Source organism: Platalea leucorodia (genome assembly GCF_965183815.1).
Source record: "Platalea leucorodia genome assembly, chromosome: 6".
NCBI lineage: Eukaryota > Metazoa > Chordata > Aves > Pelecaniformes > Threskiornithidae > Platalea > Platalea leucorodia.
In genome coordinates, this window is record NC_138828.1 from 3,115,571 (window position 1) to 3,130,530 (window position 14,960).

The 14,960-nt window shown below is 42.2% G+C and overlaps 1 protein-coding gene across 14 annotated transcripts in view; it reads left to right on the forward strand.

Annotated features, from left to right (window-relative positions):
• The window catches only part of WRN (WRN RecQ like helicase), a 47,694-nt gene that overhangs the window by 30,201 nt on the left and 2,533 nt on the right, over positions 1–14,960 (forward strand). For 12 of the 14 annotated variants that reach the window (XM_082315099.1, XM_082315098.1, XM_082315091.1 and 9 more), the window contains 11 exons: positions 3,391–3,561; positions 3,658–3,752; positions 5,269–5,344; positions 5,512–5,585; positions 7,190–7,268; positions 7,549–7,661; positions 8,589–8,703; positions 9,915–10,040; positions 11,856–12,018; positions 13,106–13,320; positions 14,788–14,859. In XM_082315099.1, coding sequence (XP_082171225.1) covers positions 3,391–3,561; positions 3,658–3,752; positions 5,269–5,344; positions 5,512–5,585; positions 7,190–7,268; positions 7,549–7,661; positions 8,589–8,703; positions 9,915–10,040; positions 11,856–12,018; positions 13,106–13,320; positions 14,788–14,859 — 1,299 coding nt within the window. Of the gene's footprint in view, positions 1–3,390; positions 3,562–3,657; positions 3,753–5,268; positions 5,345–5,511; positions 5,586–7,189; positions 7,269–7,548; positions 7,662–8,588; positions 8,704–9,914; positions 10,041–11,855; positions 12,019–13,105; positions 13,321–14,787; positions 14,860–14,960 lie in introns of those variants that run through there. The other 2 variants (XM_082315094.1, XM_082315089.1) reach the window with 2 other exon arrangements.

Consider the following 14,960-nt stretch of genomic DNA (forward strand, 5'->3'; position numbering starts at 1 on the left):
CCATAAAAATAGTGGACCTCCTAAGCATGTTGTACTTAATTTGGTGCACGTACAGCAAAGGAATGGTTTTTGCTTCCAAGCAAGCTTTTGCCATCTTAGTTCCGTTTTTCTTAACTGTGCAATATTCAGCCCTCTGTGGCCCAAGAGCTTAGCTTAGAAATAGTACCTATTATTTGCCTTGTGTGGAGCTGTCCTGTATTTTGTGGGTTGTTTTGAGTTGGTTGTTGACAATTGTCTGTGTAAACATGTGAATGCCAGCCCAAGCATTGGCAGAGACTCTAAAGCTCTTCCTGTAAGGCTTGAGCCTTTGTTTTCTTTATGGTGAGTTTGCTGTTTTCGTAGAGACAGTTAAGTGGTTGTTTTTTATGAAGACAGATGATTTCTGTTATGCTGAAAGGAATGGCCTTTTCGGAATGAAGAATAAACACATGTTTGCTTGGTTTATGTTTGAATGAAGCAAATGATGGCTTGTGTTCTAGCTTTGTACTGCTGGCTGACTTGGAGTAGTGAGATGGGAATCAGGATACTAGAATGAACATAAATAATTTCTGTGTACCTTTACTTAAAATGTTTTTTAAATACTAGGCAAGAAACTCACCAGAAACAAAATAAGAGAGTAAGAACAGAATGACTTATGTTTACAACCTGGAAAAAAAAAAATCACCTGTAGTACTTGATAGAACTGGGTGAATGATGTCCCTCTTGTTTCCTTGGAATAAGAAAGTTAAGTTGCTAATGGTTCCACAAGTGTGTCTAGGGGAAGAATGTTCTGTTTCAGATTTTAACGTAGCCTTGATTGTTAATTAGACATTACTGGAAAAGGTGAAGATGATGCCAAATTTGCACTGCAAATGTGGAATAAACTCTTATTGCCTACGAGTGTACCTTTTTGTGGGCTAACAAAACTTTAAAAAGAATTTCTTTTAGTTTGTTGCATCATGGTTTACTCTAGAATGAATGTATAAAATAGCATCACTGTAAGTTTACATGCTGTATCTGTCTGAGGCTGACTGCTAGTTGCCCTAAAAGCTTATGTATAGTTTATGGAGAATTGATGCTCTTTTGAAGTTAGTGGTATCTTCTTTGCGAAGTCCAGGTGGCCTCCAACAGGCTTTGGGTGGACCACAAGGGAAACGGTGTTTCACTTTGTATTTGAAAGCTGAGTCAGATGAGGAAAGCTAACAATGCTTTCTGGGAAACTGAATTAGAGGTGCATTGATAGAAATACTAAACAAATCCTGCTAAACAAAGAAGAGCATGCAACTCTTAAGGGCTCCTTTTATCAGCCGACAGGGGAATTTGTGGCTATTTTGGCAATTATTGCATTGTTGTTAGTAGTCTCAGTGACTGGTTGTGAGTGGCTTTAAGTAGTACCTCTAGCATTTAATAATTTGTATGAAGTTGAAAGTGCTATTTTGGCTTCTGTTGGTTGGTCCTATGCCAAGCTTAACTGATGATGCTTAGCCCAAACATGGACACAAAATTTACTGTTTTGCATCTTCTTTTTATAGTTATTTCCATCGTTGAATTTATTAAGTCCAAAACCATGCTCTGAAAATGTGGAGCCATTGGAGTAATTAATGTAACTGGCATAACTGAAAGCTTAGGAATGTAGTCGCGCTTTAAAGTAATGCGTGTTAAAAGTTGAAGGAAGGCTGTCTAGAATAGAGGACATAGGACTTGGTGCTTTCTCGTTGCCTGCCGAGTAGGTGACTCGCTCGCGTTCACCATCAGGACTCTGCTGGATGGGACCAGGGCACAGCAAGCTGCTCTGTCTTGCCTGCGGCTGGCTGCTCCAGCTTCCATCCCCTGCTGCTGAAGGTCTGAAACAAGCCCCTTTTCCTGCTGTTCCTCTCCTGTGTGGAGGACAGCAGCTCCTTGACTGTCTGAAATTCTTCAAATTGCTTCTTACTGTGATGCCTGAAGATGGTATGGAGCTCCAGCAGGCCACTGGCTGCTGCCTGTCTTGGATTTCTTTGACTTGGTTTCCTCTTCTCTTCTCCATCAGCCTGTTGTCTCTTCCTTCATAAGGAAAGCTGTGTTCTTGGGGATAGATGCTCTGTTTGCACAGTGCCTCACGTGAAGGGATTGTGGTAGAAGTACTAAAAGGAATCTGGAATACCTGTGTTAACAACCAGCCCTATAAATGGCAAGAGGCGAGCCTCCTGTTGTCTCCCGTTGTCCAAGATCATAATTGTTAGTCACACCCTCTGCTGCTTTTTTACCCACCACCCCCTCCCATGGGATGTCCTTATCTTAACAGCATTGCAGATGTGTATGTAGACACATACACTCTCTGGAGGATATGATTGGTGTGTATAAATACGCTCATATTTATGTAAAAAAAAAAAAAAAAATTACTTGACTGTGTAGTTTCCCCAGTGGAGAGGGATTTGGCGATTCTACAAATAGCAGAATCTGAAGCCTGCCTTCCTGTTGATTTCATACTTAAGCAATAAATTGAAATTTCTTTCTCTCTGAGATGCATTTATCGACTAATGCTTGATCCCCTGTTACTTTACTGTTTCAGAGAAGTTCTCAACTTTTCAGGCTCATGCCAAGAGTTTCTCTTCTTGTGAAAGGGGCTTTAGCCCCTTGCCATCCATTTGGGCCCTGAGTTTGGGGGGGGGGGTGAGAACCTGTCAGACAGGAGCTAATCAGCTTTTTTGGTCTGAACCATTGTTAAGAGATGAGTAAATCAGCAACTTCTTAAAACAAAACAAACAAAAACCACTTTGCCATGAAGGCCAGAGGAGGAAGAGTAGAGTAGACATCTGTGGTAAGCTTGCTTCTGGATTTGTACCCCCGTCCTAGGATTTAAACAGGACTTGTCAATTTATTTTTATTTCTGCAGGCTCCCTTTAATTAAAAACAGAAAGGGTAACTGCTTCTGTTTGAACTCATGCAATGTAAGACGGGCCTGAACTGGGTGAATACAAGCTGCACTAGATGACTTTATTGGCTGCTGTGAACGGCTGGGTCATTTCTGTAACCTCCTCTGCATATGAAGGGAGATGTTTTAACAGTTTTGTGATCTAAGCATAGGTTTATCTGGGGTCTTAATACAAAAGAAAGTCATGATCTTGTCACAGCCTTGGCAGAAAGCGTGGGCGTGGATTAGATGAGTAGAGGTGAAACTGCTCTTCAGGTGACATGAACGAGGCAGTAGGCATGGTTTATGCTCTTACCATTGAGGTGCTGTAGGTGTGGTTATTGTAATGGGTACTATGTCAACTTGAATGAAATCTTTTGGCTTGTGACTTTTCTGTGAAGTTCTTCTGTGGAGAAATGTTCTTGAGGACATGCTCCTGGCATCTCGGGTTTTTGGGTTACTGGTTATATTGGAAGCTTTCTTCCACAAGGACTGACCGATTCTTTCAATAATTTCAGAGTTCTCAACGCTTGCCAGGCAAATACCGAAGACACCCTCTCTTTGGTAGCGGAAAAGACTGGCCGGAGAACTGGTGGAAATTGCTTTGCCAACAGTTAATAATGGAAGGATTCCTCAAAGAAGTCTCCGGGCATAGCAGCTTTGCAACCACATGCATGCTTACCCAGAAGGTACCTTTTAGTGCGAAACTGCCCATCGAAAGCCCATCGAAAGCTTCTCTGAGTAATCTATAGCTAAGCCATGTGTTTGTTTTCTCTTTCTTACAGGGTAGAAACTGGTTGTTAAAAGCTGGATCTGCCTCAAATGCGAGTCTTCTGTTACAGTCCAGCGAAGACCTTAATCTGCAGAGACCTCCTAGAAGGTAATTATAGTACATGTGTTCTCTTGAGTGCTTTTTTTAATTCAACATCAGATCAGTTTCTGAAGCCTGCTTCTAGAGACGGCTAGATTGGACAGGATACTTCTGCACTTGATTTTTCTAGCTGAAATTTTCCCTTAGGCAGTATCATAATACAAAAAAAGCCAGTGGGAATACCTGGATAGACACCTCTGACTGCTGATATGAAAGGTGACCTGTGGTCTAGTCCTCTTGAGAGCGCATGGCTCGCAGCTTAAACCTGACTGAAGGAGGTATTCAGTGGAGCTAATTGGATGGTCCTGTAGCTGGGAAGGCAAGTGGGGAAGCATAGTTGAGAGAAACTACCAAAACTAGTCAGAAAATGTCTTCACCAATGATTCTGGGTAGCCTGGAAGCATGTTGTGGCAACGCATCCTCATGGAGAAGGTAATCAGCTAAAGACAAGAAACGGTAGAGGAAAATCCATCAAGATTTATGCTCTTTCTGCTGCTGCTGAGTTAAACCGTGAGACTTTAAATAGAGCAGCTAACAACTTGTCTTCCCAATTATGCACTTGACCTACTTTTTCAGAAAATTGAAGCTGAGAATGAAACACAACAGCCTTTATTGTAACAAGAATAGATTTAATGCAAATGTGTAATAGCTTATCTGTCTCTGTATTTCTTTTTGTGAAATTTTAACTATTTAAAGTCTTGGTGAGTATGTCTGCAAAAGCTGGGTGCTTTTTGAGTGGTGGTCAGGTATTTGCCATCAGAGTATATAGCTCTAAGAAAATAGCATGTGAGGGTTTGCTTGTGATCTTTTTACTTCTGGTTCTATTTAATAAACAGTGGCGTGTTTGGTCTTCGCAAACACTAATTCTGACCAACCTTTTTGAAGTGCAAGATAACGACCTGGAGGTTGCACAGGCTCTGCTGTGACAAGAAACAGTATTAGAACCAAGCTGTTCAGTGCTGGCCTTAGGAGCCTGTTCTGGTGTCTAGATTATCTTAATGTTGCTAAAAAATAAGTCAATTGGCTAATGACAAAGTACCAAATTTCCTTTTGTCTTCTAATATTCTGCTGTTGTGGCTCTTTGAGCTACTGTCTACAGGTCTTCTAGAAGAAAAAAAAAATAAGGTTATTATTAAATAGTAAGCAACAGCAGAAGCTGTATGTTTAAGGCAAACCAGAAAGTTGGTACTCGTTTGTTTTTTCCAGTAATGGGATCTTTAAAATGGAATCTTCTCAAGTGTTGCCACAAAAATTCCATTTTTGTCACCAAAGTATTTGTTTCCTCCCTAAGACAAGATTCTTGTTCCTTGTTCAAGTTTTAGTGTTAACAGGCTTGGAGGTCCTCACTGTTTTTTCACAAAGAATGGTGATTCTAATAAACAAAAAAAAAATGATTTGCCAGAGTTATCCCTGTACCAAGTTCAAATCAATTTGCTTAGCAAAATGTTGATTTTTCTTAAATGGCAGTGTTGCTGTACAAATAACTTGGTTTTATTTGATTAAGAGAGAATTCGCTTTATTACAGCAGTAGACCTTTACCTGTACTTTCAACGCAGTGCTCCCCAGACCTGAAAGGAACAACGCAGTCACCAGTCAAGCAGGTCTGTATGCCTATAACTCCTCTTGCGCTCCCCGGTCCATCCTTCTTGGTATTAAAAAATCTTGCAAGTGTATCATGGTGTCACAAATGAATGTTTTGCTGCTAACAGTGACTTTAGTGGAAAGACTGGTAAATCAGCATTTGTTTATCTTGTTCTGTTTTTTATAGATGTCTCTGTATGATATGTTTTCATGTGACAGAAAAGGTAAAACCCTTCCAAGAAGCAATAACAGGCTTAACAGGTACAGTCTTCTAAATTAAACCAGAATGAATTAATTTTAATTAATAAATTGACTGTGTTAATAGGGAGACTGTTTATAGAATGATACTTAAAACCAGCGTTCTCCCATGTGAAGTGATGGTAAACGTTTAATATAACATAAAAAAAAAGAACAAGTGCTTAAAACTTACTGTACACTGCATTATATTTCAAAACATTGAACTATTACAACATTGAAAACAGGCTTTGCTGAATTTGACAAGTTGTGTACACTTGCAGTGTTACAGGCCAAGCAAGCTTAATTAATTGCTGAAGTGCTAACTTTCTCACTGGTATTACTTCGAATCCAAGCAAGAAAAATCGAAAACGTTGATAAAAATGGAGCAATAGGAGATGTATTTTGGATACTTTTACTGGGCCCGTGGTTTTTACCCTGTCTTCTATGTGAGGGTTGCAACTATAATGAACTTTAACTTGTGATGGTTTAAAGAAAGAAATGGAGAATAGGTTTTTTCAGTTTGCAAATACAATTCAGGCAAAAAAGTGACAAACTTGTGATTCGCTCTTGAAGCTGGCAGAACTGAACGTATGCCTTGTGCAGGGGCTGTAAGAGAGCTTGTAGGTTTCTGCCTTACTACATCAGTCTGGAGAAGACTGAGATCAATTTGAGGCTCCCTCAGGTTAAGAGAAATAAAAACAAGCTTTTGCAAAAAGCAGACCAAGTAATTTATTTTCCTGGCTTGTGTGGTGCTTCAGATTAAACCCACTTTGCATTTCTGAGCAGTTCGATTCCTCCTTCAGGCAAGCAGCCTGATGCTGGCAGATGACGGGAAAATAGGATAAGTCACTTAAGCTGAAAAATTGCCACTGTAGTCATGTGAAGAAAAATCATTTTAGGGACAGCTACAATTGAAAACAAGTGTTATTTCACACTTTGTTTAGGAAAGGATGCTCTTACTCCAGCTTGTCTGCTAACAGATACTGCAGTATAATCGTAGCAGTGTAATTAGGGGTAAATGTCCCGAAGTACGTGAGCCCATGGCCTGGTAGCTGTGGTGTTGCTCTCTAGGCAGACATGCCTAGTGGTAACATCAGCTAATTCTGCTTCCAGCACAGCAGCTGTGTCCTTGTCAACGGTACTCTTGAAGTTGTTAGCTCTTTGTGGCCAGGATTAATGTTACCAACTGTGGGGAAAAACGTACGGTGTTTCTCGTGGGATGCTGTCAGAATCATGTCATGAATGGACAAGTGCTTGTACAAACATGCTTTTGTTAACAAGATGGGAATCCAGCTGTTGACAGGGTATTTGTGTGTTTGTGTGTGGCTTTCTTCATTTACAAAACTGTAATTTCATCTACTTGAGCTTTGTACAGTAAGAGGCTATTTGAAGTTACAGGACCAGCCCAGAAGAGTTGTGTTTAGCTTAGGGATACTGCTGACTCTGTCCCCACCAGCTCAGGTCCTGTATGAGTGCAGTGGTAGCATGAGGTGCCAGACCATGGTCTGATGGTGCTGTGAGAGCAGGCAAAATAAGTTGGGCAGCTGCTCTCCCACAGCCTTGTGCAAAGTTCGTGAATAAATTGATTTAACGCAGGGCTTGTTTCACACTTCCTTATTTTTTCCTAGTATTGTAGAGCGCTCACCGGTGAAATCTCCTTTGAAGTCCCCAGAACCTGTTGTTTCATCCCGAGAAAAAGAACTAGAGGTGAGCGTTTGGAAGAGGGAGATATCTGAATTGCAGTCAACCTGCAGACCACAGTCAACCTGTATTGGAGCAGCTGGCTTGGGCAGCTCTTAATGTTACAGAGATGTTTTGAATAGAAGTCCTAGAGGAGGATTTAAAAATGTTAAGATGGACTAATGGATTGCAGGTTGTTTGTATATTAATGGAGAGATGAGAGAAGTTATAGCTATAATTTATTTGAGAGGAAAAGTTATGAGTGATGTAGAGCTGCTTCATGAGAATTTGGCTCTCTTGTTCACAGACTGTGCTGTACGGCAAGTTGCTGACTGCTAGACAGAAGGTAGCTAATGAGAAGGTAATTCCTCCAGCTGTCTTGGCAACCAATAAGATCCTGGTGGAGATGGCCCGAATAAGGTAAAGCCAGCATGCGTACATGTTGTACAAACTAAGAAGGTTGCAAGCCAAGTCACAAATCTCCTTTTCTGCTTTTGTTGGAGAGTATGCCTCATTGGTAGAGGAGCAGCTCTTTTCCTGAGGATCTTCATTTACTGTAATACCCTTGTAGACCGCTGACTGGCTTAAGTTAAACAGTTACTGACATCAGACTTGCTTCTTCATTCTAGTTATTATGAAAAAAAAAAAAAACCTAAATGACAACTTGGCCTGTCCTGGTATCCAAACCTCCTGTTAGGCTGACCAGTCAGAGGAGGAAGGTGTCTGTTTTCTACTCATCCTTACCTTGCCATCTGCTTCTCCCCAATGTGTTTTAATCACTTTAGTATGCCCTTATCTTGCTAAGGGTCAGCTACGGGTCAGGAGCTGTCCCTTACCTTGCAGGCGTAGCTCTGTAGTGTAAAAGAACAAGCGCAATTTAATGTTGCTCTCAACTACTGAAAGGAGGGGGAAAAATTATTCTTTTTTCTCTCTCATTGTATGAGGGGGTATTGTGGGGCAGCTCAGTTGGTAATCCATCTGAAGTGCCTTCTCCAGCCACTAAAAGGCGTTAGACAATACTGCTTTTGGAATGTGTACGTTATTCCATGGAAGAGCTCTGGGCTTATGTGCTCTTCGGGGGGAAAAGCAAATAAAGATGCATGTGGTGAACTGATCCGCCAAAGTATTAACCAGCAAACTTGAAGTTTTTGCTGTCATCAAGCTTTGTGATTCAGAAATGCAAACAGTGAACTTAATTAGGTGCAGAGACGATGAGGGTGCTGTAATAACTTTTCCAAGTTTTGACTAATAGGTCTGTAGTCAAGCACGTGTCATTGACAGACACTTGATGTTTCGAAGCATTGACATAGGACATTTCCATGGCTTTTATTATTCATCCTAAACCAGGCCTACGAGTGTTGAGAATGTGAAGAGAATTGATGGTGTATCTGAAGCAAAATCCACCATGTTGGTCCCTCTCCTGGCTGAAATTAAGGACTTCTGCCAAGTGAATGGTTTGCAGGTACGACTTCCTAAAGTGTCTGCTGATTTGCAAGAGCCTTAAAGACATAATTGGGTCTGCAACTGTCAGATTTCGCCTTCAGAGTTTCTTTGTCACAGCTATTTCATCTAAGCATGGCAGTGAAACTTGTTAGCCCTGGGTACAAATAGGCGTCTCAAATCTGAATGTGCTACTTGGCAATGACGTTGGGACCTGGCTGATGTTCCAGATTGGTGCGGTCATCTTGAAAGTCCAGGACCTCCTTACAGATGTCACCTGTCTGGCCAGGCTGAGGATTCAATAGGTGCAGTATTCTTGAGAGCTTGCAGCTAGTTCTTGTGTTTTGGGGCTGGAGGCCAAAGGTGTAGTAAATGTTGCTTCTCCATGGTTTATTGATTGACTCAGTAGACTTGGAGGGCAGAGCTTTGCTTCCTCTAAGCCTCTCCTTTGGAGACAGGTGGGAGAGCTGACATTTCCAGCTGTTGGAAATAGTCCTCTTAGTTCTCATATCACAGTTGGTGTTCTTCTGTCTGAGACTTTCTGTAGAGTGGTTCCTCATCAGTCACTATGGCAAGAGATGCCGCTAGGGAGGGGCCGTGGAACAGAGGATTAGAGGAACTATGAAGCAGTTGTGCTTTGGGGATCTTAGTTTCTATGTCAACCTACAGTTAAAGGGATTTATCTAGTCTAGAAAGCAGGTAGAGCAGCAATACTTATCTGTAATGCTTGAGAACACTCTGTGGAGTCTTCTTTCTCCTTCACAGACAACTATTATGGTCTAGGAATGGGGACCAAAAGCATTCCTGTTTTGTTTGGTTTTTTCCCCCCAAGAAATGAGTGTAGACCAAAAGATAAAAACAAACGGAGGAGTTTCCCCTACTAAGCAGCAGACTGAATACCTGAAATAGTTCTGATGGAGTAGTTTCATGTGTAATGAGCAACACCTAAGAAGTTCTGTTGACCTGGACACTGTTTTTCTGGTTGTTTTTTTTTTTAAGTCCCTTGGACAATGCCATAATTGTTTTATTAAGATGGGAGTATGTGGGTGTCTATCTGGATTCCCTCTTCGCTTATTTTTTTTTGTGGAACGTGGACTTGGGTTCAAAACTGACATCCATAGAGATGAATGACTCCATTTATGTTACTCTTTCAGATAATTTCAGATAATGGGAGGGTGACCCATTGGTTGTCACTGGGATATAATTCTTTTAAATCCTTTTTATCTCACTTAGACTGACACATTCCCTGCATCTGAATCTAAAGATCAGAAAGAAGCCTCTCCCTGGAAGTGTACTAGAGCCCTCTCTCCTTCAGAGCATGTCACCTATGTCCTGTTCCAAGAGAAAAATCTCTCTGTGGTAAGCTCTTCCCTGCGATGGTCCTTGCATTTTCGAAAACTAATGGCGGGGATGCTTTGTCTAGAGGAGGGGGATTTGTAGATTGTCATAAATCCTCTGCCCTGTGCTGGGACGGGGTTGCTTTAAAACACTGTGGTAGTATCTTTGTTGGCAAATGGTAGCTCACCTAACTCATCTATATGGACCAGTAAAAGTATGAAAAAAATGGGTTTGCTGTGAGGTGAGATGCAGCTCCCTAACTGCTACAATGCCTGCACAGGTTGGCAGGGCGTCAGGCAGAACTGTTGCTGTTGGTTCATTGGCCTGTTTCGGTACAGTTACGCAGCGTGCTTTTCTATTGCAAGTGTTAGTTCTGCCTCTTTCTGTATTTGTCTTTTTTCACAGTAGTAGGGGCATACAGGAATAACTTGCTGATCCAGTAGCCTGCTGGAAAGGACACCAAGCATGAGGCTGTACATAGGCATATCTTTAAGGTTAATAACCATTGGGATGAATTTCACTAACTCCGAGCTTGGTTTAGGCAGGAAATCCCTGTTCCTTTGCCTGTGCCACATCCACGTGTAAGACTTGCGTGTCAAGAAACAAAGCTCACGGAAATATTGAAGGCAAAACTAAAGTCTCAGTGCTAAGTGTTATCCTGGCTTTCTAGCTCAGATTTTGGAAAGCTGTGTTTCCCATTACGAGCAAAAGTTGGAGAAGTTACCTGTCACATGTAACCTGTTGAAGTGCTACAGGGCATGTGGCTAAACTGGCATCACGCCATGTGCTCTGTGAAGATGAGCCTCACGAGCCGCTCGGATCTAGTTTTATTTATTGCTTTTTAATTTTACAGTAGGAAACTGAAGTTGCTTTGAGTTTTGGTTTGCCCCTCCCAAGAGTATGGGTAAACCTTGTCAGGTAGTTGCTAACTTAAAAGTGTACCTAAGGACTAATTAACAAGAAACAATTGTATAATGATTAACAGGTCACTTGAAGCTCTGTATCCACTAATCCTGATGATTATATGCACGTTGTCTGGGGAGAAATGCATGTATGCATGTTGTCTGGGGAGAAACTGGTAGAACTTGAAACCTCTTCTTTTGAGGAAGGCAAGGACCTAGTTTGAAATCTCTCCTTAAACAGTACAAGTTGAGACAGATGAAGTTTGAGATGTTTTTCTTAAAGGCCAATGTTTTAAGAGAAGAATTCATCTAACAGCTATGAAAATGAGGGGGAATTGGTTTTGGTGGTGTTATCCGTGTTCTGCATAGATGTTATGAATCAAATGGGCCACGGGAAGGTCAGGTGCATCACAGCTACTTAGCAGGAGACACCTGAAGCTTGGACACGGCGATCTTAGTATGTAGGAGCTGGGTTGATACTCTGATTTACCTGTGAGGTGAGAGCATCCGTTTCCTTTGTGGTAGAGATAGCTGTGATTCAGCTGCCACGGAGTGGAAAGGGGGTGGTAGGGAGCGTTGTGACACGAGGGACGTGAGCTATAAGCAGGCTGTAGCCAGCCTTTGAGGTGGCTGCACAGCACCCTTCCTGTGTAAACCTCTCTTCGTCTCGAGCAAGTTCAGGCTGAGATGTTGCACTCGAGCTGAGAAGTAATAGCCTCAAGAGAAGAATGTTCTTTACGAGCTTGACAAGACATGAGACAAATTAGGAGGAAATGAGACAAATATTAGGAGTAACGAAGGGTTTTGGGGAGCTTTGTTGCACTGCGATGTGCCAGTATCCCCATTTGGGAATGGGAGGTTGCCAGGTTTTGAGCTTTGAGTTGTATTTCAGACATTTCAGCCATGTTAATTCTTTCTGCATTTCTTTCCCTAGAGGACTATAAGTGAGACCAGATCTCTGTGTGTTTCTGAGGTTGGCACTCACCTGTTCCAGGCGATGAAAGCTGGCTACCCTGTCAACCTGGAGCGAGCAGGTTTGACTCCTCAAGTTCAACAGATCATTTCTGATGTTATCCGTAATCCTCCTATTGACTCGGGTGAGCATCGCAGCCCTTCTATGAAGTTTTTTGTGACAGGGGCATGCAGATGAAGGGAATTAAAAACTGACAGCTCCGCTGATTCTTTAGGTAGAACCAATCATTTCTGGAAGGCCTGTGGCTGTGGCGAGGCAGTGCATGGCGATGCCAGGGCCATTGGTTTTCTTTCAAGGTTATGTTGTAAAAGAAGGCAATCGTGATTTGTTAAAGAGCAAAAGAGGGTAGCCCTTTACAAATGCTTTCACTCAATTGTATGGCTGTTGAAAAGATTCTGGTATCATTCTTAAATCTGCCTTTACTCAAGTGGTTTTGGAAAAAACATCAGCCCGGCAAAGTCTTCCTGTAAGTACTGGCATCTACAGAAAACACGCTGAATAAGAGCTGTAGAATTTCCCCAGTGCAGCTTCTTTGCAAGATGTTTATGATGAGGAGGCTGGCAAGTGCAGGAAAAGCAGTTCTTCCTCTTAACGCTGTCATCTGGTGCCATGGGCCAGTTCAGAGGCTGAGGACAAGCATGTATTGGCTTGTGGTTCTGAGGCCAAGTGACCTAAAGTTCCATCTTGCCCTACTAGTCTAATTTCTTAGCTTGGCAGAGTTTGCTGACTTGCTAGCTTCATTATTCTTGTCCTATTGTGCATTAATGTGTTTTTCAGCAGCAGATACAGGCTCAAATAGGCTCTCAGGTTGCTTTCTTATATTTAGTGCCACGCTGGAGTGGAGAACTGGCATGGCACTATATTTAAGAAAGCAGAGGGGCTTTTCAGCCTGAACTAACAAAGCCTTCCTTTCAAGAGAAAATGGTTGATAGGACATGCAAGTTATAGGCAGGTGATTCTGATGTTTTAGACTAAATTTGAGGACAGTAAGTTGTGTGAGCACAAATGAGGTGGAGATTTATCCCATGAGATAATGATCTGTTTTCCAATGAGTCCAACCCATATCTTGTTTTATTTTTTGTCTTTCCTATGGCTTAATCTATCCTGTGCTTTAATGACAGACAACTGATATGTTTGACAACGTAAGAAAAGTGAATAGGGGGCAAGAGGATTAAAAAAACAATTAACATTGTATTTATATTTTTTCCAAGACACCACCAAAATGGAAGCAATTAGAAAACTTGTTCCTGCAAATATTGAACTGTATCTCATCAGGATGACTATTGCATTACTGGAGAAAGAGAATAGAAAGAAGTCTCAGGATGGCTCAGGTGTCAAAAGGATGTTGGTGTGGTCAGAAGAGCAGCAGGAAAAGACAGGAGCAGATCAAGCAAGCAGAGAAGATGCCTTGTGGAGTAAAACAAAGGTTAGTAAGAGAAGATTTAAAACTGTTTTTAAGAAAACAATGTTTCCACTGTGTAGGAGCAGACTAAAAGCCCTTTTATGTTGCTGCTGTTTACGGTAGTGCTTAGTGTCTCATCTTCACAATCCATCTTGCCCTCAGTTTTGAGTAGGACTGCCTCCCTCTCCTCTGAGATAAATGCTCACAGCAGAATGGGAGGTTCCCCTTGCTAAGCACTGACCCAGAAGGCGGCTGCCCCAGTGCTGCTGTGGACTGTTTAACGTGTCACCTGAGCTGATCTGCTCCTGTGTGGGACTCTCAGCTCATCTCTACCATAGTAAGTCCTGGACATGTCGCCCAGGAAGATCAGGCACATCATGGTCCACCACTGTAAACCATCCCAACTGCAGCTTAATCCTGGCCTCGGAGAAGAGGGACGAACGCTCTTTGCCATTGTCCAGCCTTTGGGGCCATGGATGCAAAACGTCCCCTGTAAAATCCCAGATTTACAGTAGCTGGGGCAGTGGAGGAAAAAGCTGAAATCCCAAGTTCTCCCCGGTATGAAAACCTTTGGGAAGCTGAATCCTTCGTAGCCACAAAGTCCCTGTTCTGCCCTGGCCTTGCTTCCGTGCATTGGTACGTGATCACCAACCTGATGTGGGAAAAGGGATTCTCCTATTGTGCAGAAAGCTCTAAGTTAGCAGAGAACTTGAGAGTGGGGAAAAAGGCAGAGGCAATGCCTGCCAGAAATGTCTTGTAGTCTTTCGTGAGTTCCTCTGTTGCTTGAAACTGCTGGGCCTAGCTGTGATCACAAGAAAAGTGTCATGCCATAAGTCTGACTCACTGGGGAGAAATCTCGGGGAAATAAGGAGCTCTTTGTTGCTGTTGGAGAAAGGCCAGGCTACTCTTCTGAGCCCTTGGCTGGCCTCTCGGTGTCTCCCAAGTCCCAGTTCAGCACCTTGTACGAAAGGCCACCCTGCACTGAGTGGCTCCAGGTGGGAATGGTATAAAGAAATTCCAAACTCTAAATCCGTGTGCTGCCTGTGCTAGGATTTCATGTCTGTTTCTTAAAGGGTTAGAGGTTGATTTCTTGAACTCTGGCTCAAACAAACTTTCAAGCGTTGCTGCTTGGCCAAATTGATTGTTTCTTGCATCCCTGAGTGCTGTTTCGTTTCTACAATATCTGTGTCTGAGCCTTCTTTTTCTTGAAGTTGACCTCCTGGCAGTCCAATTGCGTGGGCTCTAATTACACTTTTTTCTGCTACAGTTCGCTGCTGGAGCTAATAATGGGAATGACATGCTATTAGAAATCAAATTAATATTATACAAATGAGTAGACTGCAAATCCAAAAGCTAATCCAAATAATCTTTATTGACTTCTCCCTCAGAAGATATCCTGGTTCGAATAATTCCCTGTAGCAAACAGCTTCTAAATCTGCTAATGAATGTTCTTGGATTTTAACCACCTTTATGCTACTGCTGCTTTTGCAGGGTAATTTGATCAATCCGACATGGAAGGAAAGAGCAGAGAAAACCCATCTGCAAGCGGTGCCTTCGGCTTCGGTAAACAGATGTTCTTACTGTAATAAAGCATACGGTAGACTTGCCATTAGCGATGCTCTCGGCAACACCGAGATGTCTAGTTGATCCGAAAATCTCAGCTT